At 38.6% G+C, this 20,415-nt stretch overlaps 1 protein-coding gene across 1 annotated transcript; it reads left to right on the top strand.

The window, feature by feature from the left end:
• The first annotated feature begins 14,066 nt into the window (after positions 1 to 14,066).
• Positions 14,067 to 18,252, top strand: LOC121775474 (phosphoenolpyruvate carboxykinase (ATP) 1-like). Its single transcript, XM_042172553.1, has 13 exons — positions 14,067 to 14,241; positions 14,341 to 14,588; positions 14,712 to 14,899; positions 14,974 to 15,127; positions 15,230 to 15,314; positions 15,935 to 16,035; positions 16,298 to 16,596; positions 16,752 to 16,925; positions 17,023 to 17,088; positions 17,164 to 17,342; positions 17,417 to 17,586; positions 17,674 to 17,842; positions 17,925 to 18,252. The coding sequence occupies exons 2-13, from the start codon at positions 14,350 to 14,352 to the stop codon at positions 18,066 to 18,068; spliced, it is 1,968 nt and encodes a 655-aa protein (XP_042028487.1). The 5' UTR covers positions 14,067 to 14,241; positions 14,341 to 14,349; the 3' UTR covers positions 18,069 to 18,252.
• The last annotated feature ends 2,163 nt before the right edge of the window (positions 18,253 to 20,415 follow it).

Here is a 20,415-nt window from a genome sequence, read left to right as displayed (position 1 = left end):
CTGCTTTCTGCAGACCAAGTTCGTAGTTGCCGAGCTGACCGCGATGAGAACATGGAGGCTATCTTTGCCTCCATAGGGTCAGTTTCACCCGCTCCAATTTTCCATGGAGAGGGTGAGACCGAGCAGCATGAGCGGCAGACCGGCGATGAGCAGGCCGAGCAGGAGGCGCAGCAGATCGGCTACGGTGGCGCCGAGCAGGCTGGGGAGAGCAGGGAGGCCGAGGCTGAAGCTGAAGCAGACGAGGAGAAGGAAGCTGAACCTCACCGAGAAGGCGGAGACGAAGCTGGCGGAGACGAAGCTGGCGGAGTATGATTTCGTCTCCCTTCTCTTAGTTTAGTTTCTTCCTTCTTGTAAGATGGCCTTGAAGCCCTCCTTGTGTAAAAAAATTTTTCCTTATGTATGAAAAAATTCTTCTGTCTACCCTTGTGTCTTCGTATAGCTTTTCGTACTCTCTTACTCCTGTTGTGGTTTACTACCTGCTCGGTAAGCTGAAATGCCGAACTGACGTAGCTTGCTTTGTATTCTTAACTCTCAAGGAGCTGGAGGTACTTCACTGGAAGCGGCTGTACTCTTCGGCTTTAGACGAAGCTGAGAAAAGAGCTATAGCTGACCAGATGAAGAATGACGAACTCTTGGCTCGTTCAATGAAGCTGGAGGCCGATAATAAGGACTTAGAGTCCGAAAAGAAGGATCTGGAGGCCGAGCTGAACACTGCCGTCGCTGAGAGGACTGCGTATGAGGATTTCATCTGCAGGCGTGGGGGAATGACCATCTCTGAGGTTCAGGAACGAGTTGACGAACTGTGGGAGGAATATCATGTACTCCGGAGGAACAATGCGCTGGAGAGCTCGGCTTGCCAACAAGTCGTGAAATCATTGCGGCGCTGGGCTTCTCGGTACGACATAGTTCTTTCCCGGCGTCCCTCAATTGAGAGATTCCTCAGGCATTTCCCGCCAACAGATGCTAGTACTCCAGCTCAAACCTCTGATTCACTTGCTCAAAACCCTACTCCAAGTCAGCAACGAACTCAGGGACAACCAGAGACGTCAAGTCGAGGACGGACTGAAGTTCGCAGAGGAGCTGTGGTTATGAGTGAGCAAGATCGGCAAATGCTTCGTGAAGAGACTCTTCGCCGCCGAGGTGCTAGGGCTTCCCGGGCTCAGAGAAGAGGTGGCAGGTCGATTAGAGCATCTCGTCGACCTGCTTATTCTGCAGCTGCCCGGAACGCCCGAACTCAGCTTCACGAGGATTTTGTGAATAGATGGCTCAACTTTAGCAACCCTGGACAGTAGAATAGTCCTTTGTAATAGCGTAACGCCATCTCGTAGGGTAGCGGAGTTGTGTGCCGAACAAGATTTGAAAAATGAAATTTTGTTTTCGCTTCTAACACTGTGTATTTACAGCTTAGCGAAAAAATTTCATCGTACTTGTCCTCGGTCTTATGAAGTAAACTTCTTTGACCGGACTTGGTCCTTGGTCTTATGAAATAAACTTCTTTGACCGGACTCGTCTTTGGTCTGATGAAATAAACATCTTTGACCGGACTCGTCTTTGGTCTGATGAAATAAATTTCTTTGACCGGACTAAGCTTGTGTCCTAATTTGGCGAGTTTTATCGCTTGGATCGGACTTTCCCTTGTCCTAATTCGGCGAGTTTTATCGCGTGGATCGGACTTTCCCTTGTCCTAATTCGGCGAGTTTTATCGCGTGGATCGGACTTTCCCTTTGTTGCAGTTCGTTTCAGACGAACTGCTTGTTTTTTAAGCCGAATTGTGGTCTTGTATCTTCTTCAGAAGCTTGGACTCACAATCGTTGGCTTATTGTTGCAGTTCGTTTCAGACGAACTGCTTGTTTCTTAAGCCGAATTGTGGTCTTGTATCCTCTTTAGAAGCTTGGACTCACAATCGTTGGCTTGCAGCTCGTTTCAGACGAACTGCTTGTTTCTTAAGCCGAATTGTGGTCTTGTATCCTCCTTAGAAGCTTGGACTCACAATTGTTAGCTTGCAGCTCGTTTCAGACGAACTGCTTGTTTCTTAAGCTGAATTGTGGTCTTGTATCCTCCTCAGAAGCTTGGACTCACAATCGTTAGCTTGCAGCTCGTTTCAGACGAACTGCTTGTTTCTTAAGCTGAATTGTGGTCTTGTATCCTCCTTAGAAGCTTGGACTCACAATCGTAGGCTTATATATGTTCTAAAAAGGGGATCAGCCTTCGAAGAACAAGATACCTCAGCAACATTTGTAAGAGACGACACGCACATAGACAAAACACACCTAGACAAATAAAAAGCACATAGAGACAAAAACGCACATAGCCTTAGGACCGAACTAGACACAAGACTGACTGACCGGACTGTCTCTTACAAATGGAACTTTTTGAGGTTGGAAACGTACCATGTTCGGGGTACTTGTGCTCCTGACACGTGAGTCAATTTGTAAGACCCTTTGCCGAGGACTTCTGACACCCGATATGGACCTTCCCATGTGGGTTCGAGTTCGCCCAGCTTTTCTGCTTGGCTTACTTCGTTGTTTCTCAAGACGAGATCTCCCACTTGAAATTGCAGCTTTTTCACCCTTTGGTTATAATACCGGGCTACTTGCTCCTTGTACTTGGCTGCTTTTATGCAGGCCAATTCTCTTCTTTCTTCGGCCAGATCTAGTTCGGCTCTCAGTCCGTCCTCATTCAGTTCTGCTGAGAAATTAAGAGTTCGGGGACTGGGTATGCCGTTCTCAACCGGAATCACGGCTTTAGTGCCGTACACCATCGAGTTCGGCTCCGGTGTGACTTCGGTCATTTCGCCTGCCTCTGACTCCGGCTGCTGTGATTGCTATGCTTGATGGTGCCGAGCTGATTGTTCGGCACTTTTAAACGCAATCTGCAAACATTCTTTCTCTTTTTTGATCACCTCGGATGACCGCTATCCCTCCTTTAGTGGGGAAGGAGTTCGGCGAGGAAGCCTCTGATCGCTATGATCGGGCTTCTTTTTGTCTTCTCTAGATGAGCTGTCTAAAGACCGTTTTCGACGGTCTGCCTCATCGGCACGAGAAAACTGGTCCGCAATGTCCCACATCTCTTGAGCTGTTTGCGGACTGCATTCCACGAGCTTTCTGTAGAGAGCTCCGGGCAGGATTCCATTTTGGAATGCCGAAATGACAAGTAGATCATTGAGATAATCTACTTGTAGGCATTCCTTGTGGAACCTCGTCATAAAGTCGCTGATCTTTTCGTCGCGACCTTGACGTGTAGAAAGCAGCTGAGCCGAAGTGATTCGGGCTTCCGCTTTCTGAAAGAACCTCCTGTGGAAAGCATCCATTAGATCTCGGTAAGATCTAATGCTTCCTTGGGGGAGGCTATCGAACCACCTTCTTGCGTTCCCGATAAGCAGCTCGGGAAACAGCTTGCACATATGGACTTCATTGAGACCCTGGTTCGCCATGTTATACTGATAGCGTCCCAAGAAATCATGAGGATCCACTAACCCGTCATAAGTCATCGACGGAGTTCGGTAGTTCTGTGGAAGGGGAGTTCGGGTGATATCGTCTGAGAACGGAGTCTTCAATGCTCCGTACATGGCGAACCCGACATCTCTTCGGTATGGAGGAGATGGAGATCTCCTGTGATTCCGGTACCGAGGAGGAACAGGAACATGTCGGGGTTGAGGATTCTTCTTCCTGGAAGACACGGCACTACTGCGGTAGTGACTTTCATGTCTGGATGAGGAAGGAGAATCCACCGTTTTCGTCTTCGGCTCTTGGCTCTTTTGCAGGAAGGCTAAGAACTCATCCTGCTTCTCAGCCAAGAACAGCTTGACAGCCTCATTCAAATCAGGCTGCTGGGAAGACTCGGTGTGTGGACCTTTTGAGCGGCTTGTTCCTTCATCATGAAAACTGGAAGTAGATGTCTCCCGAGGCTGTTTTCCGGACCTGCGGGCTGGACTAGCTTCCTCATGGTTTTCACGAACGGTATTACGGGTAGTATGTGATCTGGTATGCATTTTTTTTTTTTTTTTTTTGGGGTGGAAAAAGGGTCAAAAATTCGCTTTATCACAAATTTGGTTCTCTGTTTCCCACAGTCGGCGCCAGTGATGGTTTGGCGAATTTTTGATGGTGATGAATGCTGGAAAATACAGATCACGACACAGAGATTTACGTGGTTCGATTTACTGAGGTAAATCTACGTCCACGGGAAGAAAAGAGGGCAGAGTTGTATTGCTTGATCTATTTTCTACAGCTTACAATACAGACTTGCTATTTGATATTTGATCTCTAGAGAACTTAACTTCTGTCTATCTGATCTAAGTTCTATTTATACATTGAACTAAGATCGTGGCTTGCATCACCACTAATGATGGTTGTGAATGTCGTGGAGGTCATGGAGATCCTGCATGGGTCCACTATCCTGCATGAGATCCTGCATGAGTCCACTATCTCTGTGCTTGGTCCACTATCCTGCATGTGATCCTGCATGAGTTGACTATCTTCCAGTTCGGTCGAATACTGAGACCGAACTGCTGAACTATTGCCGAGCAGCTTTTGCCGATCTGAGAGTAGAGCTTGATTGGTCGGCTTTTACCGAGCTGTAGGCTGGGGCCGAACTCTTTGGTAATGCCGAACTGATACTCTTCCTTGGGCTTTGGGCTGATGGGCCGTCACTGCTATTGGGCTTGTTTAGTACGTACCCCATCACTTAGCATTTTAGTTGTGTTGCCTTATTTATTTGGTGATAGCTGAGAAATGAATACTACTAGCACTACTACTCTCTCCGTACATCATTAGGAGTCCCGGTTTATTTTTAGTTCATTCGTGATCAGGAGTTACGGTTCATTTTTACTATAAATGGTAGGTAAACTACAAATTTAAGTATTTTACTAACTCACTTCACTCACGTTTTATGTTAAAACTAATCTAGTACTCTTATAAAAATGAGTCTCACATTCCACTATCGATTTCCACCCACTTTTCTCTATATTTCTTAAAATCCATGCCGAACTCAAATGAGATTCTTAATGACGGACGGATGGAGTATATTTTATTTTGGGAATTTGGTTCCTAGAATCATAAATTTGGCCAAAATTTGGCATTTCTACAAAGTTTAAAATTGGTACAAAAAAATCACCAACTTAGGATCTGTAGTGAATTTCCCATGAAATTATTCTTTTCCGAACTTATATAAAATTCACTCAAGGGATAAATTCATGATTTTTGTACAAATTTTAAGTTCATGGAAAATACCAAATTATATCAAAAGTTTGTGATATTGTGGACCAATTAATTTTACAAAGCCTCCTATTTAAATTATGTGAAAAGATAAATTTATACGTAGTACTGTTTAATTTAGCTCTATTTTCATGATATAATTTATGGCTAATTTATCTTTACTATAATTTGGATATTTTTTAACACTATAATTTTAGAAAAAATAGGTCATTGATTTATTATACGGAGTAATTAATTACAGTAGTAATACTAGTAACTAACACACTACATGGTTAAATTTGGTAGTATTAAATGATACTCCGTACTACCTCCGTCCCTGAAAATTTGTCTCATTTTTCCATTTTCGTTCGTCCCCCAAAATTTGTTCCATTTCATTTTTTACCATTTTTGGTAGTGCACCTCATATTCCACTAACCCATTCCTACTCACATTTTATTATAAAACTAATATATAAAAGTAGGACCCATAATCCACTAACTTTTTCAACTCACTTTCCATTACATTTTTTAAAATCCGTGTCGGGTCAAAGTGGGATAAATTTTTAGGGACGGAGGTAGTAATTATGTATATATTTATTATTTAAATTTAACGTAATCTTAAATTATATGCTTCACGTACTAAATTTTATTTGACATCTAATATTAAAATAGATGAATGAATATGATCACTTGACTCTGATAGTACTATATTTTAGTAGTACTACAAAACATGAATTATTTGGTTACACAGTACATTTGACAAAATTAAATATGAATTAAATACCCATTAAAATAAAATTTTGTATATGAAATGATACATAATAAATTTTATATAATATTATTGGTCCATAATATCACAAACTCTTGCCTAATTTAGCGTATTTTCTAATAAATTTAAAATTTGGTCTATAAATTCATCAACTTATCGTTTGTTAGTAAATTTTCCATGAATTAGGAAAAAAAACTAAATTTATGGAGAATTCATTATAAAATCTAAGTTCATGATTTTTGCGATCAAAGTTCATAGGTATCCATCCACGATTATAAGTTCATATTTCATATGATACTGATTTTAAGAAATGAGAGAAAAAATAGTTAGTAGAATGTCAATCCTACTTTTATATAGGAGGTTCATTTTTTATATAGGAGGTTCATTAGCAAAATAAAATGTGTATTGATGAAAGGATGAAATACTAAATTTTGACTAAAAGTATATCAATTTCAGGGATCAAATATCCCTTTTATTTTCAATTACAATTAATCATTGCTTTTATTGAAGTGGGGTGGGAATGGGATTGGAGTTGCCACTCTCAACTAAAAGAAAAAAGTAAAATAAAACAAAATGCCTTGAAATGTGAGCCGATACGAATAAATGTAAGCGTCATCTCTATATCCGAATACGGTGTGTATTCGTCTCTCAATTAAACTATATACTCACGCGCTTAATTTTTAGATAAATGGAGATTGACGAGGAGTGACGTGGAGCCAGATTACAATGCCAGCTCCATTGGCCAAATCTAAAAAATTCTTCTACAGTGAGTTAAAATAGTTTACTAGGATGATATTCGCTTTTTTGGATAAAATAATAGTGCTACGATATAATCAACAAATTGAGTTTGTGAAATTATTTTAGTTATTGAAAATTAACTATGACTAATTATCTCATGATTACCCATTTAGAATTGAATTGTGGAATGAAATCTTATAAATCACACACTATATATTTAATTATGGGATACAATCTTACAAACCAAACACCTAATTGAATTAGGGTATACATTCAAAATCAATCGTATCATAATTTTAAAATTATATGTTAGTGTTAAGAGTACTAAAAAAGTACATCTGAAATGTTTGCACAATTTCAATACTACTAGAGTCCTCTAGATAAATGGTTAATCATATTTGAGATACTCCATTTCTAAAACTGTTTTCGGACAATTTTACTCATTTATTGAATATTTATCTTAAAATAAATTAACTTAAGAGAAAAAAGAGAACGTAGAAATAGATGAGATGTAGTATTAAACTGACGAGAGAGATAAAAATGGAGAAAAAAAGAGAGACTACAAGAGAGAGAAATTATATGTAAAAACTACTCGCTCCGTCACTGAAAATTTGTCACTTATTTTCATTTTTGTCCGTCCCTAGAAATTTATCATCTTTCACTTTTACTATTTTTTTATAATGGACCTCACATTCCACTAATCATTCACACTCACCTTTCTCACATTTTTATTATAAAACTAATAAGAGTATATAAAAGTAAGACTCACCTACCACTAACTTTTTAAACCTATTTTCTATTACATTTTTAAAAATCTATGTCGAGTCATGGTGACAAATTATAAGAGCATCTCCCAGGGGAGAGGTAATGAAGAGGTAAACTCATATAACTACCATATTTACCTCTTTTCATTAAAATTCATTCTCCAAGGGGAGAGGTATATGAGAAGGTATTATACATTTTTCCATTTTGAAGAAGTATCATTACCTTCTCCATTGATGGAGAGGTAAAATCTTATAACTACCTCTCCATTACCTCCTCCAATATTACACTTTATGATTTTTAATACATTTTATATTATTATTTTATTTTTAAAAATGATTTACCTTTCTATATACCTTTTTCCTTTGGAATGTGTAATTTTTTGGAATGGTATATTTCACTTTATAAGAAGGTAAATAGATAATATACCTCTTTCATTTATCTCTCCTTGTTGGAGATGCTCTAAGGGATGGAGGGAGTACTACAATATTAGAGCATCTGCAATGGTAAGCACGACGACGTCCGTTCGTCCGTGCCAGTGGCACGGAGACGCTGTCCGCCGCTGCACTCGCGCCGCTGGCACGGCGCTGCTCGATGCATCGAGCACGTCCGTGCCAGTGAGCAGGTGACGTGGCCGGCGTTGATTGGGCAACGACATAGCCGTTGCATTTGAATATTTTTTTAAAAAAATCGGTTTTTAATTAAAAAATTGATTAAAAATAAAAAAATATTTTCCCACTTCCCAAAAAAATTATATCCGTTTTCTACCCACTTTAATTTTTTTTCCCCAAAAAAACAAATTTTCTTCTATAAATACCCTCACTTTCACACCCAAAAATTCACACCACAATACACCATTCTCCTCTACATTCTCTCATTTCCATTCTCATCTACATTCTCTCATCTCCATTCTCAATCTTTCTTCCACTCCTACAACATAACAATGTCCGGCGAAGGCGATCACCCCCGGGCTCCCACGGTTGGAACCCCGATTGGTTCGGTTCACAACCGTTTCCTAGTCCGGAAACGGAATTTTCTGCCCCTCCTCAAACCCAAAGTTCGAGAGTTCCGGGTGGCTACCGGCCTTACCCGATCGACGACCAAGATGCTCCCGAAGGGCTATACTGGTGGACACCTGAGCCTAGAGCGAGGTCGACCGCCTCCTCCCAAACTCTGACTCCCCTACTCTCGGTGTCCGCACACCGTACACTCCGACGGAGATGGAGCAATTGTTCAAGGCGTTCTTGTCAATCTCCGAAGATTCGAAGGTTGGCACGAACCAATTCGGCGATCACTATTGGTGGCGCATCTGTCGCCGGTACAATGAAAACCGGCCGGCGGGAACAATCGAGCGCAACGAGAGTATGGTGCGCAACGCCATCTACCGAGCCAACGAAGAAATCCAAAAGTTGCAGGGGTATTACCTCCAGGAAGAGCGGTCGGCGGGGAGCGGCCGGAGCGAGGTCGACGTCATCATTGTCGCGATGAACACCTACCAATCCATGAACTACAAGCCGTTCAAGTACCTCAACATTTGGAAGGAGACGCGGTAGCATCCGAAGTATAGGGGATGCGTAACATCCTCCTCTAGCGGCTCCTCCAAACGGTCAAGGTCGGTATCCCTATCCGACGCCGGCTCCGAAGACCTGGTTAGCCAACTCGTCGGAGCTGACTTGGGTAGCCCCGATGCCTGCCCGAGCGGTTCCCAACGCCGACCGCAAGGAAGGAAGAAGGCGGCGGCAGTGCAGTGGGATGTCCTTATGACGTGGCAGTGCAGTGGGATGTCCTTATGACGTGGCAGTGCAGTGTTTTTGGGAAGTCCGCCGGGACATCCGCACCATTGCGGATGCTCTAAAGTATCAAAATGTTGCAAAAATATCTCAGATTGTGATTAATCCTTTGTCTAAAGACCTCTAGTACTATAGTACTATTATTTAATAAAATATCGTCAACTCTCCCAGTCCTATCATCACTTATTCCATTATATAGCAATTTTCCTAATGCTTCGTCGAATATAGAATTAGGCGCATTAATTTGCTGCAAAATAAACTTAAGAAAATAGTAGAATTTACAAAAAAAGGATATCGTTGAGTTGTAGTATGAATTTCATTTTTGAGAACCTACCACATACTCTATGATTGTAAATGTACTATTATGACACCAAGTGGATAATATACGACGCTTCATTTGCAGCGAAAATTTTAATTCAACTCAAATATAGGACGACAAAATATAAGCTAAATGTGGCCAAACCTTTCAATTATTTCATTACTAGTTTTTTTATAGATAAATAAATAGAAATTTACATCGTATCACAGTGGATACGAACCTCAAACCTTTGTTTTGGACATCAATGTTTGAAAAAAAGTGACAACTAATTCACACACATATTTCATTACTAGTTTTAATTGATACACAGCCTTTTTATTGTTTGATACTCCATATACAAGTATATAACTACAACAAGTGATTGCTCGAATGTAATTAGGCGCATTAATTAATTTTAATAAAAGTAAACGTAACCTACAATTTCAGAATTTCATTAATAACTAGTACTATTTGAAAAAAGTCACTGCTTATTTCATTTATCCCTTTTGCCCTAGAATATGAAATTGATTGTGTGTTTACATGCTAGGCCGGACACTTTACCCAAACGCTAATTCACTTATGCAATTTCACAAAATACAAAATAATATTTGTAACGTACTTATGTTAATATATGAAGTTACATAATTATCGGTTATTCTTGAATTAGAATGAAAATATCTTTCTTCAATGTTATAAAAAAAATGGACAGCTAAAATAATCGGTGTAGCTGCCTATTTCTCTTTCTTCTATTCATAGATCGACCATCGAAATATTTGTCAAACCAAAATATTGTAGCTAGCAAATACTCCCTCCGTTCCATGTTAATAGAGTCATTTTTTTATTTCGGGAAGTTCTAAGTTAATTGACTCATTTCTACTTTTGGCAAAAATTAATTTTCCTTTTTACTGTATTTTTTCTTTATCTCTTTTACTTTTTTCACTATCCATTTAACCAATTATTCTTAAACTCCGTGTCAAATAGAAATGCCTCTATTAACAAGGAACGGAGGAACGGAGGGAGTATATACTACTAGTATAATAATATTAAAATCATGAGTATTATAAAAAAACATTAAATTCATGGAATCATTTAAATTTTGATAAATCTACATGATTAAAAATTAGTTTAAATCATAAATAATAAATATAATAAATAGTATTTCATATGTCCTAAGAAAATTGTGTCACTTTTTTTTCACTTATTTTGAGAAAATTGTACAATAAATAGTAAAATAAAAGTATAAATAATATAAATAAGGCTCAAAACAAATGCAAAAAAGAAGTGACTCAATTTTATTGGAACTATCGAGGAATATTTGTTTTATCAAGATACAGTCGATGGACAACTTTATTTGAGTCCTAGGGGGCGTTTGTTTGGTATGATAGCCCTAGATATTGGCTGCTATCTAGGTTGTATCTAGTGTTTGATTGGTATGATATAACTACACGAAGACCCGGTATAAACTCCATGACCCGGAAAAATTTATGATAGCTAACTGCCATTTTCATATACGCCTAACCAGGCTGAAGGCTGTGATTGAAGTTATGTTGCCGATCCAGATTGTGTTCTACACATCTGTTGTCTAAAACACCCCTCCCCTTCCTCCCCTCTCCTTCTATTTCATACTGATTTGTGCCGAAAAATTGCACCGGCGTCAAAGTTCACATCCGCCGCCGATAAATTTGCCCCCGACGATTTTCGGTAATTCAGTACGATTGAAGATAATTCACTACGTTTTATGCCGATTCATTGATTCAAATCTTCAAATCTAATTTATTCCAATCTTCAAATCGACTCAGAGTGCTTGAACCATCTGGGAAGCTCGACAGTTTTGGGAACCTCAATTTTGCAACGGATTTCCATGGCTAGTGAAGAAGAAGCTCCTAAGGTACACCAATTTGTAATTCATCTATCAACTCAGTAGAAATTCGTTGAACTATAGTCAGATTCGAAACTGTACATCGACTACCAGCGATGATTCAGCCTGCCGACTCTGACTTTGTGAAATTTTGGGGTGAATTGCTTACAAAACGTGCTTATTTTTTGGACTGATGATTGATTTGTTCCTATCTTTGCTATATCAATTTGTGTGTATTGTTTCTGATTGGTGATGGCCTTGTAATTGTCAGTTTTCTCCGAATCTGCTTGTTATAATTAGTTGTTGAGTTAGAAGAACATGAGTTGTTGAGTTCACTGCTATTTACATTCGGTTTGTGTTTATGATTGTACCAACGATTTTGTGTATGACTAGCACTCTGTAAAATGTGTGAACTACTTCCTCAATTGCAGGACTGATGTTTGATGGATTGGTTCTTATTTTGGCTGTATCAATTTGTGGGTAGGCTTTGTGTTCATTAATGACCCTGTAATTGTTTGCCTTGTGTTGGTTTTTGTGATATATTTCATATAGATCCAGATTGTGTTTGTGTTTGTGATTGTAGCTTTGATTGAATTAGCAGCTTATATGCATTTGTTTTTCACCAACAATCTGTTAATAAATATGTGTAATGCTTCATCAGGGTGACGATAGGCGTAATGAAATGACATCCTTGTTGATTTTGTTAGAGGAGATAATACGGAATTATCAAATTAACATGCTCCTTATATCTTTCATGATCACGCTTATTGGCCCGCAAATGCATACGCAAATGCTGAAGGCTTTGTGACGCCATATAAAGGGGTCCGATATCATTTGAAAGAATGGGGACCCGGAAGACAAGCACCTCAAACACCAGAAGAGTTGTTCAATTTGAGACACACTAAGGCAAGGAATGTCATCGAACGATCGTTTGCCGTGTTGAAGATGCGATGGGGTATAAGGCCGACAATGAGGATGAAAGTGCTGCCGACAATGAGGTCGACAATGAGGATGAAAGTGCTGCCGAACACGATGGTGCTGAGCATATCAGTAGTGTCGAACCATCAGCCTCTTGGAACAAGAAAAGAGATGATCTTGCTAGAGATATATGGTCCGAGAGAAACAATGTGTAGGTTGTTGCACTAATCGAATTGAGTAATCTTTGCTATGTAGTAGAATTGTCCGAGAGAAACATATTTCATTTTCCAAAACTGGTTCCTTTCTGCTTCATATTGTGCCATAGGTTTCATCATCTAAATTTAGTTATTTTGTGGTTTGTAACTTGAATTATGTATTTCAAACTCATCTCCAATTCGATAATGTATGGAAATTTTATTTTACAAAAAGTGGATAGCAAAATTATGTATTTCAAACTCATCTCTAATTTGATGATGAATGGAATTTATTTTTTAGAAGGTGGACTTGCTATGGTTGTTTGAGGATCCTTGTGAATAATTATCCATATTGCATTACCTTATGCTATGGACAAAATAACAAAGCATTCAACAACACAATATCATGTCATTGAAACCGTTTACACCATAACAAGCTTAGGGAAAATTTGGTCAATACAAAATGTTTATGAGGGCATATTTGTCAATCAGTATTGCTATCATGGTTTTGTAGTAGCTCAACCAAAGACCAAATAAGTTATATGATTTGCACTATCAGCGCAAACAAACGTCCGATTGAGATATAATACTATCAGCACTATCATGTAAAACCCTATACAACTACCCTATCATACACAATACTCTCATACCAATCAAACGAACCCTAGAGTTATATGATCGGCAACTTTATCGCCCACATAACTCATAAGTCACTTCAATTTAGTTTTTTTTTTCTTGAAATTTAAAGTCAAATATTCAAACCGAGTCAGATTTCAAGGTAAAATAATGACTAGATCCAAAGGAAAAGATTATCCAAAAGAAAAAAGCTTTGATTAGTTGTTTATAAGTATTTTTTTGCGTTATAAAAGGGCCTCAGATTAATATAACTATTACTAGTATAAATAAATTCATTTGACATCGAAAAAATGAGGATTTAACTGTGTATAACTATTTTTGTAATTTACTCTCGAAAACAAAATACACGTCTGGGAATTTGTGAGAATTTTATCTATTAATGAATTGGATAGAGTACAACTTTTATACAGCAGATGTTATTAGAGGCTCTAAGAGCGTCCACTATAGTAGGACGCGGCTATAGCCGCGTCTTGGGGGCGGTGGGCGGCGGTGGGCGGGCGGCTATAGTGGGGAAGGTGGGCGGACAACTTTTGGGGCTATTGGGGGGGGACGCGGGATAGCCGCGTTCGCGGCGAGGACGCGGCTATTGGAGGGATGTGAAAATGTAGAATTTTGTATTTGGAATTTTGGAGCTATTGGATGTGTCCACTATAGTGGCGGAAATAGAATTTTGGGGCTATGGACAATAAAATTGGGGCTATGGACAAAAACTGGGGCGGGGCTATTGGGCGTGTCCGCTTATAGTGGACACTCTAATAAAGATGGAATTTGGATTTATTTAACAAGTACAGTTGACTAGTTAGGCTTAAAACTTAACCATGGTTGCTTTCTCTACTTGATATCGTGGTTAAGTATTACATCCACGTCCTATAAATTCAACCTTCATACCTCATCACCTTCTCCTTCATCAACTTCACTTTGATGATACACCACTCCACATTATTACCTCTGTCACATTTCATTTAAGTTTTCCGTTTCTATCCCCTCCGATTTCTGGCGCGTTTCTCTTCCCTCTTAGTACCTTTTCTGCTTCAATAATTTTTAAAATTATTATTGTTGCAGGGCAATTTCCGAAACTGCAAGCAAGGTCAAAAAATGAGCTGAAAAAATGAATCATGAGCATGACATTAAATTGAAGTGATGGAAACCGCTTAGTTATGTGTAAATTTCTATGATTGTGGTGCAGTGATAAGCAATGGCGGCCAACGGCATGAATAACGATGCGACAGGGCGGAACGGTCTGGCGAAGATTCACACGGAGAAGAGAGCCGACGAAGTCTGCCACGACGACAGCACGACGCCGATGAAGGCGCAGACGATCGACGAGCTTCATTCTCTCCAGATGAAGAAATCGGCTCCGACTACGCCGCTCAACGGGATTCAAGGCCCTTTCGCCGAGGAAGAGCGCACCAAGCAGCAGCTCCAGTCCATCAGGTGATCGATCTCACGCCCAATTTATTCAATTTTCCCTCTAAAATTTGAATCCGCAGCTTGATCTGAATTTTAATTTCACTTTTGTTGCTTCTAATTGTGATTTTGTTAATGTGTTTAAATCAGTGCGTCATTGGCATCGTTGACGAGAGAGACAGGGCCCAAGGTGGTGAGGGGAGATCCGGCGAGTAAGTCGGCGACGCCGCGGGTTGTGAGCCACCACCACCACCACCACCACCATGTGAGCCCCACCATCAGCGTCAGTGACAGCTCTCTCAAATTCACTCACGTCCTCTACAACCTATCGCCTGCTGGTAATATTTCAAACAGCTTTTAATTTTGAATTTTTTTTTAAAAGAATTGGATGATAATTTTGCAATGAATGCAGAGCTGTACGAGCAGGCAATCAAGTATGAGAAAGGGTCTTTCATTTCGTCAAGCGGCGCCCTCGCTACTCTCTCCGGCGCCAAGACAGGGCGTTCCCCTAAAGACAAACGCGTTGTCAGGGATGAAACCACTGAGCATGATCTTTGGTGGGGAAAGTGAGTGTTCTTTCTCTTCCTTTCCCTCTAAAATTAGTAATCACTTTCCACAAAAAGTTGTACATCCAACGATTGATTAATTAATTGTCCATCTGTTTTAAGGGGATCACCAAACATCGAAATGGATGAGCAGACATTTATGGTGAACAGAGAAAGAGCCGTCGATTATTTGAATTCATTGGATAAGGTAATCTTTTTCTATCATCTATTAGTTGCAGTTCAGAAAAACTGTGTAGCGTGTCAGTGCACTGATTTCTTGCATACCAAACTTTAATTACTGAGATAATAAGTCCTTTTCAGTAGGCCCCTGCAAAGATACTGAATACTATTCACTGAACTTCTTTGGTATCCAATGATTTGTTGATTAATTTATTTAAATAGTACAAGCTTGTTGAACCGTGTTAATGATCTGCACCTTCCATCAACCAGAGGGCTTAAATGAATTTTCGTACAAATGATAAAAAAAATGAACATTTAGTGCTGATTTGTAGCTTCAGAAACCGTATAGTACTATAATTATTAATAGAAAATTTTGTGTAGAAAGTCCGGAGAGAGTTTTGTTCTCTAGTGCTTTATTGCCATACTTCCATCCTTTGAGCGGTGGTGTCTCGGCCGTTTCTCTTATTCCCTTTCTGCCCCTTTTTTTGCTCACCATCTTATCTTTTAGATTCGGTATTATAAATTACTAAAATATTCAACTATAAGCGGCGTCCAATAATTTTTTATTCAGTTCTATGATATGGAATTCAAGAATTTGTTTTAATAAAAAAAATCTAATTATAACAAGGTTGAGTCTTTGATGTTCAGGTCTTTGTGAATGATCAATTCCTGAACTGGGATCCACAGAACCGTATCAAAGTTAGGATAGTGTCAGCCAGGGCGTATCATTCCTTGTTCATGCACAACATGTAAGTGAATGCAATTGACTCAATTCTTTTTCATCATGATGTTCTTGTTTGCAGTTATATGTGCTCATAAGCCAGCCAGATAAGTTTTAGAAGTTTTCTTCGAAAATATCAATCTGTGTCTTGAATCATGCATGATATACTCGTTGATATTACTATGTGAGAGGTCTGAGAGAGCTGCATAAGGTTTAGCCGCAGCAGAAAGGTTCCAAAGTAAAATGATATATTAGTTGTTTGTACAAGTGGATAACTGGGTCGGTCGCAGGTGTATCCGACCCACAGCTGAAGAGCTGGAGAACTTTGGTACTCCGGACTTCACTATATACAATGCCGGACAGTTCCCATGTAACCGTTACACACACTACATGACATCCTCCACTAGCATAGATTTAAACCTTGCTAGAAGGGAAATGGTCATCCTCGGCACCCAGTACGCCGGGGAGATGAAGAAAGGCCTTTTCAGTGTAATGCACTATCTCATGCCTAAGCGTCAAATTCTGTCACTACATTCTGGTTGCAATATGGGCAAAGATGGAGATGTCGCTCTATTCTTTGGCTTATCAGGTAACGTCTCATCGGGTCAGCATTCCGATGAGGGGTTTTCCCTTTCCCAATGTGTCCCCACTCATCTTACTCTGAGCTTGAGTTGAAACAAGATACTTTGCTTCACTCTGTACCGAATGCATATTTATGCTTCTTTACATTCATGCACATTTTAGGCACTGGGAAAACTACCCTGTCCACTGATCACAACCGCTACCTAATTGGAGATGACGAACACTGCTGGAGTGATAACGGTGTATCCAACATCGAAGGTGGCTGCTACGCAAAGTGCATCGATCTGTCAAGGGAGAAGGAGCCAGACATTTGGAATGCTATCAAGTTTGGGACTGGTATTATTCCAATTCAGTTTTGTCATTTTCAAACCCATAAAAAACCTTATCTCTGCAGCACTTGCATAACCAATTATCTTATCTTTTCATTTGTCAGTATTGGAGAATGTGGTATTTGATGAGCACACCAGAGAAGTGGATTACTCTGACAAATCTGTCACAGGTAATAATACATCAATTCAGTTGGCAATCGTTGGAAGTGTCTGGATTCTGTTACTGACTTCCATTTATTTTGCAGAGAACACTCGAGCGGCCTATCCTATCGAATATATCCCCAATGCCAAAATTCCGTGTGTCGCCTCACACCCGAGGAATGTCATACTCCTGGCATGCGATGCCTTTGGTGTGCTTCCACCCGTGAGCAAGCTCACCCTGGCTCAAACAATGTATCATTTCATCAGTGGCTACACTGCTCTGGTAGGAAGCTCGCCTATCCACGCCAAACTCATTTAATCTTTCAGTTCAAATCACCTACTTGAATTTCTATACAGGTTGCTGGTACTGAAGAAGGGATCAAGGAGCCACAGGCAACATTCTCAGCCTGTTTCGGGGCAGCGTTTATAATGCTGCAGCCTACAAAATACGCAGCCATGTTGGCTGAGAAGATGCAGAAGCATGGTGCTACAGGGTGGCTAGTTAACACAGGCTGGTCAGGTGGAAGGTACAGAAATGTTATAAGTTACTAACCAATCTGGCTGTCATTTACAGAAGAATTTACAATCTGATGGTGCTTTTGTTTATCATGCAGATATGGGTCTGGGAGCCGTATCAAACTAGCATACACTCGCAAGATCATTGATGCGATCCACTCGGGTAGCCTGTTAAAGGCGGAATACAAGCGAACAGAGGTTTTCGGGCTTGAGATTCCAACTGCGGTTGAGGGTGTGCCTTCAGATATATTGGAGCCCATGAACACTGTGAGATTAATTATAGAACTTTTTCTGTTTATAATATTTTTGTGTTGTTGATTACTGATTTGTTTGGTGTGTTGAATGGAAGTGGACGGATAAAAAAGCTTACAAGGAGACTCTGCTGAAACTAGGTGGGCTTTTCAAGAACAACTTTGGAGGATTTGTGGCTCACAAGATTGGCGAGGACGACAAGCTCACTGATGAAATTCTTGCTGCTGGTCCTGTTTTCTGAGGGCATTACCCATGAATAAATAAACAGTTATGAAGATGATCAATCCATGGGTTTCTCATATCATAACGGAATTGAATCAATAAAAAATGTATCAAGTTTAAGCTGCATAGCTTTTTATCAAACTGTACCTAATGCCCATGTGAGAATAATTATTTCATCAATGATCTTGATGCTTCATTAGTTATACATTAGTGAAATATTGGATTATTTATATACTCCCCATTTAATATCCACGCACCATAGAGAATGTTGGATATGTAATTCGATTAAACCCAATGAATATGTTTACTGACATGGCCCAATACTAACTTAGCAATTATATAAAGAAGTAATATGAGGCCACTTTGGTTCAACATATAAGGCCTGAGTCTATTCCCTATTAAAGATTAGTCTCGGCCCATTTAAGCTCGTCTATGTATATTCATCTTTTTATTAAATCCATATATTCTTTTCGTTTATTTTCTTGTTAATAGATACCCTTCTTTTCGATACAAAGTTTAAAAATAGGATGTTAATTGCATAGTGAATAAAATTTTACCAAAAATAAAAATAACTCAATTATCTTGAAATTCTCAAAATAGAAAAACAACTCAATTAACAATGAATCAGGGAAATAACATTCTTCTTCCCTGTCACTCTCCCTTTTCATCATCTAAGCTCAAGTCAACCACCACCATCGTCCTGCGCTGCGACAACCTTGGCCCTCTCTCCTTTTCCCCCCTCTTAAACTATCCTCATCACTGATCCCACTCAACCCAATTAACTTTTAAATAAAATATTCATTTTTTCTTTCATCCACCTATACAACCCCCAACTTACTAAACGTTTACTCCATCAATGACCCAACTCAACCTCATTAAATATTTTCCTTTTCATATATTTTTAATTAATATAAATTTTACTACTTTATTCAAATATATTAAAAAATTCATATAAAAGTTATATCAATTAATTGTAATAAAAATTATTACACATTCATATATTTGAAGTACAACATTATAAAATACACAAATAAAAGAATTATATATTTATTATTGTAATATAAATATATGTTCAAATTTATTTCAATACCAAAAAATATATAAACATCATGAAATAAATTAAATAATAAAATAAAGGGATATTTGCCCCTAATATCATGAAACTTTTAAAATGTTGAGTTTTTCCCATGAACTTTGAAATTAGCAAATAATATCACTAACTTTACCCTAAGTTTATTATTTCCCACCAATGAAAAAATTCCGGCAAATAATATCATTTTTTTCATAATTTTTCAACAACCACTCCGAGAGTTTCAAGATTTTTCAATCTTTGAGCATAGTTTTTCTTGGAGCATACCCTCCAAATTTGTTCTTCAATCTATTAATATAGCCGAAATTTTTTCATTGGTGAAAAATAACAAACTCAATGTAAAGTTCGTGATATTATTTGCCAATTTCAAAGTTCGTGGGAAAAACCTAACTTTTTGAAAGTTACGTGATATTAGGTGTCAATATATCTAAAATAAATTAATAATTAAAAGTAAAAAAAAATACTTCAATATTGCATCAGAAATAGCCATGTGTACTTGCCCTCCCTCGGTCGGCAGGGTGACACGGGAAGTGGAGTTGGGGTTGGGTTTATTTAGTCCATAATTATATTTATTTACTTCTATTTTGTGACCCTCCCTCCATATTCACCGATGGAGGTGGTCTTAGTTTCTTCGTCTTCTTCTTCCGCTTATGTGACCCCTGGTCTCTCTTTGCGGTGGCGACTGTGTGGGCTTTTTCTTGAGGTAGATGAAAATAGGGGGAAAGTTGCGTACGAGAGAGCTTTTTTTTTATTTCTAGACATGGATGAGACGAGTTTTTACTAAATATGCAGAACAATTACATCACTCAAAAAATAATGTAGTTAGGGTTACTCGAATGGTGAAAATGGAAGACTTGCTTCTAGATTGTTTTGAGTTGAGTTTGATTTTTGAATCTCATTCATAATAGTGTTTCTCAAAGTTATATTATTGATGCTCCAACGAGAAATTTATCTGAATTTGATTAATTAATATTTGAATTAATTAATTAATTTTTTAATGTTTAGTTAGTTAACTACTTAAGATTAATTATTTTAATTAAATTTAGTTTGTTTAGTAACATGGATAAATATATTTATCAATTTAATTTAATTTAATTTAATTTAATTTAATTTAATTTAATTTTATCTGCTACACATTTTGCTAAAATTATCATAAAATTATCTTGGACTTAATTTAGTAAACAAACATCAATATAAAATTCAAATTTAATATAATTATAATAAAAATATATGACTAGTGTCAAGCATCTATACCGAAAAGGTGAATTATCTTCTT

The sequence above is a fragment of the Salvia splendens genome, chromosome 17, assembly GCF_004379255.2.
Source record: "Salvia splendens isolate huo1 chromosome 17, SspV2, whole genome shotgun sequence".
Lineage (NCBI taxonomy): Eukaryota > Viridiplantae > Streptophyta > Magnoliopsida > Lamiales > Lamiaceae > Salvia > Salvia splendens.
The sequence above is the reverse complement of the archived record's forward strand: the minus strand, read 5'-3'. Positions and strand labels throughout refer to the sequence as shown.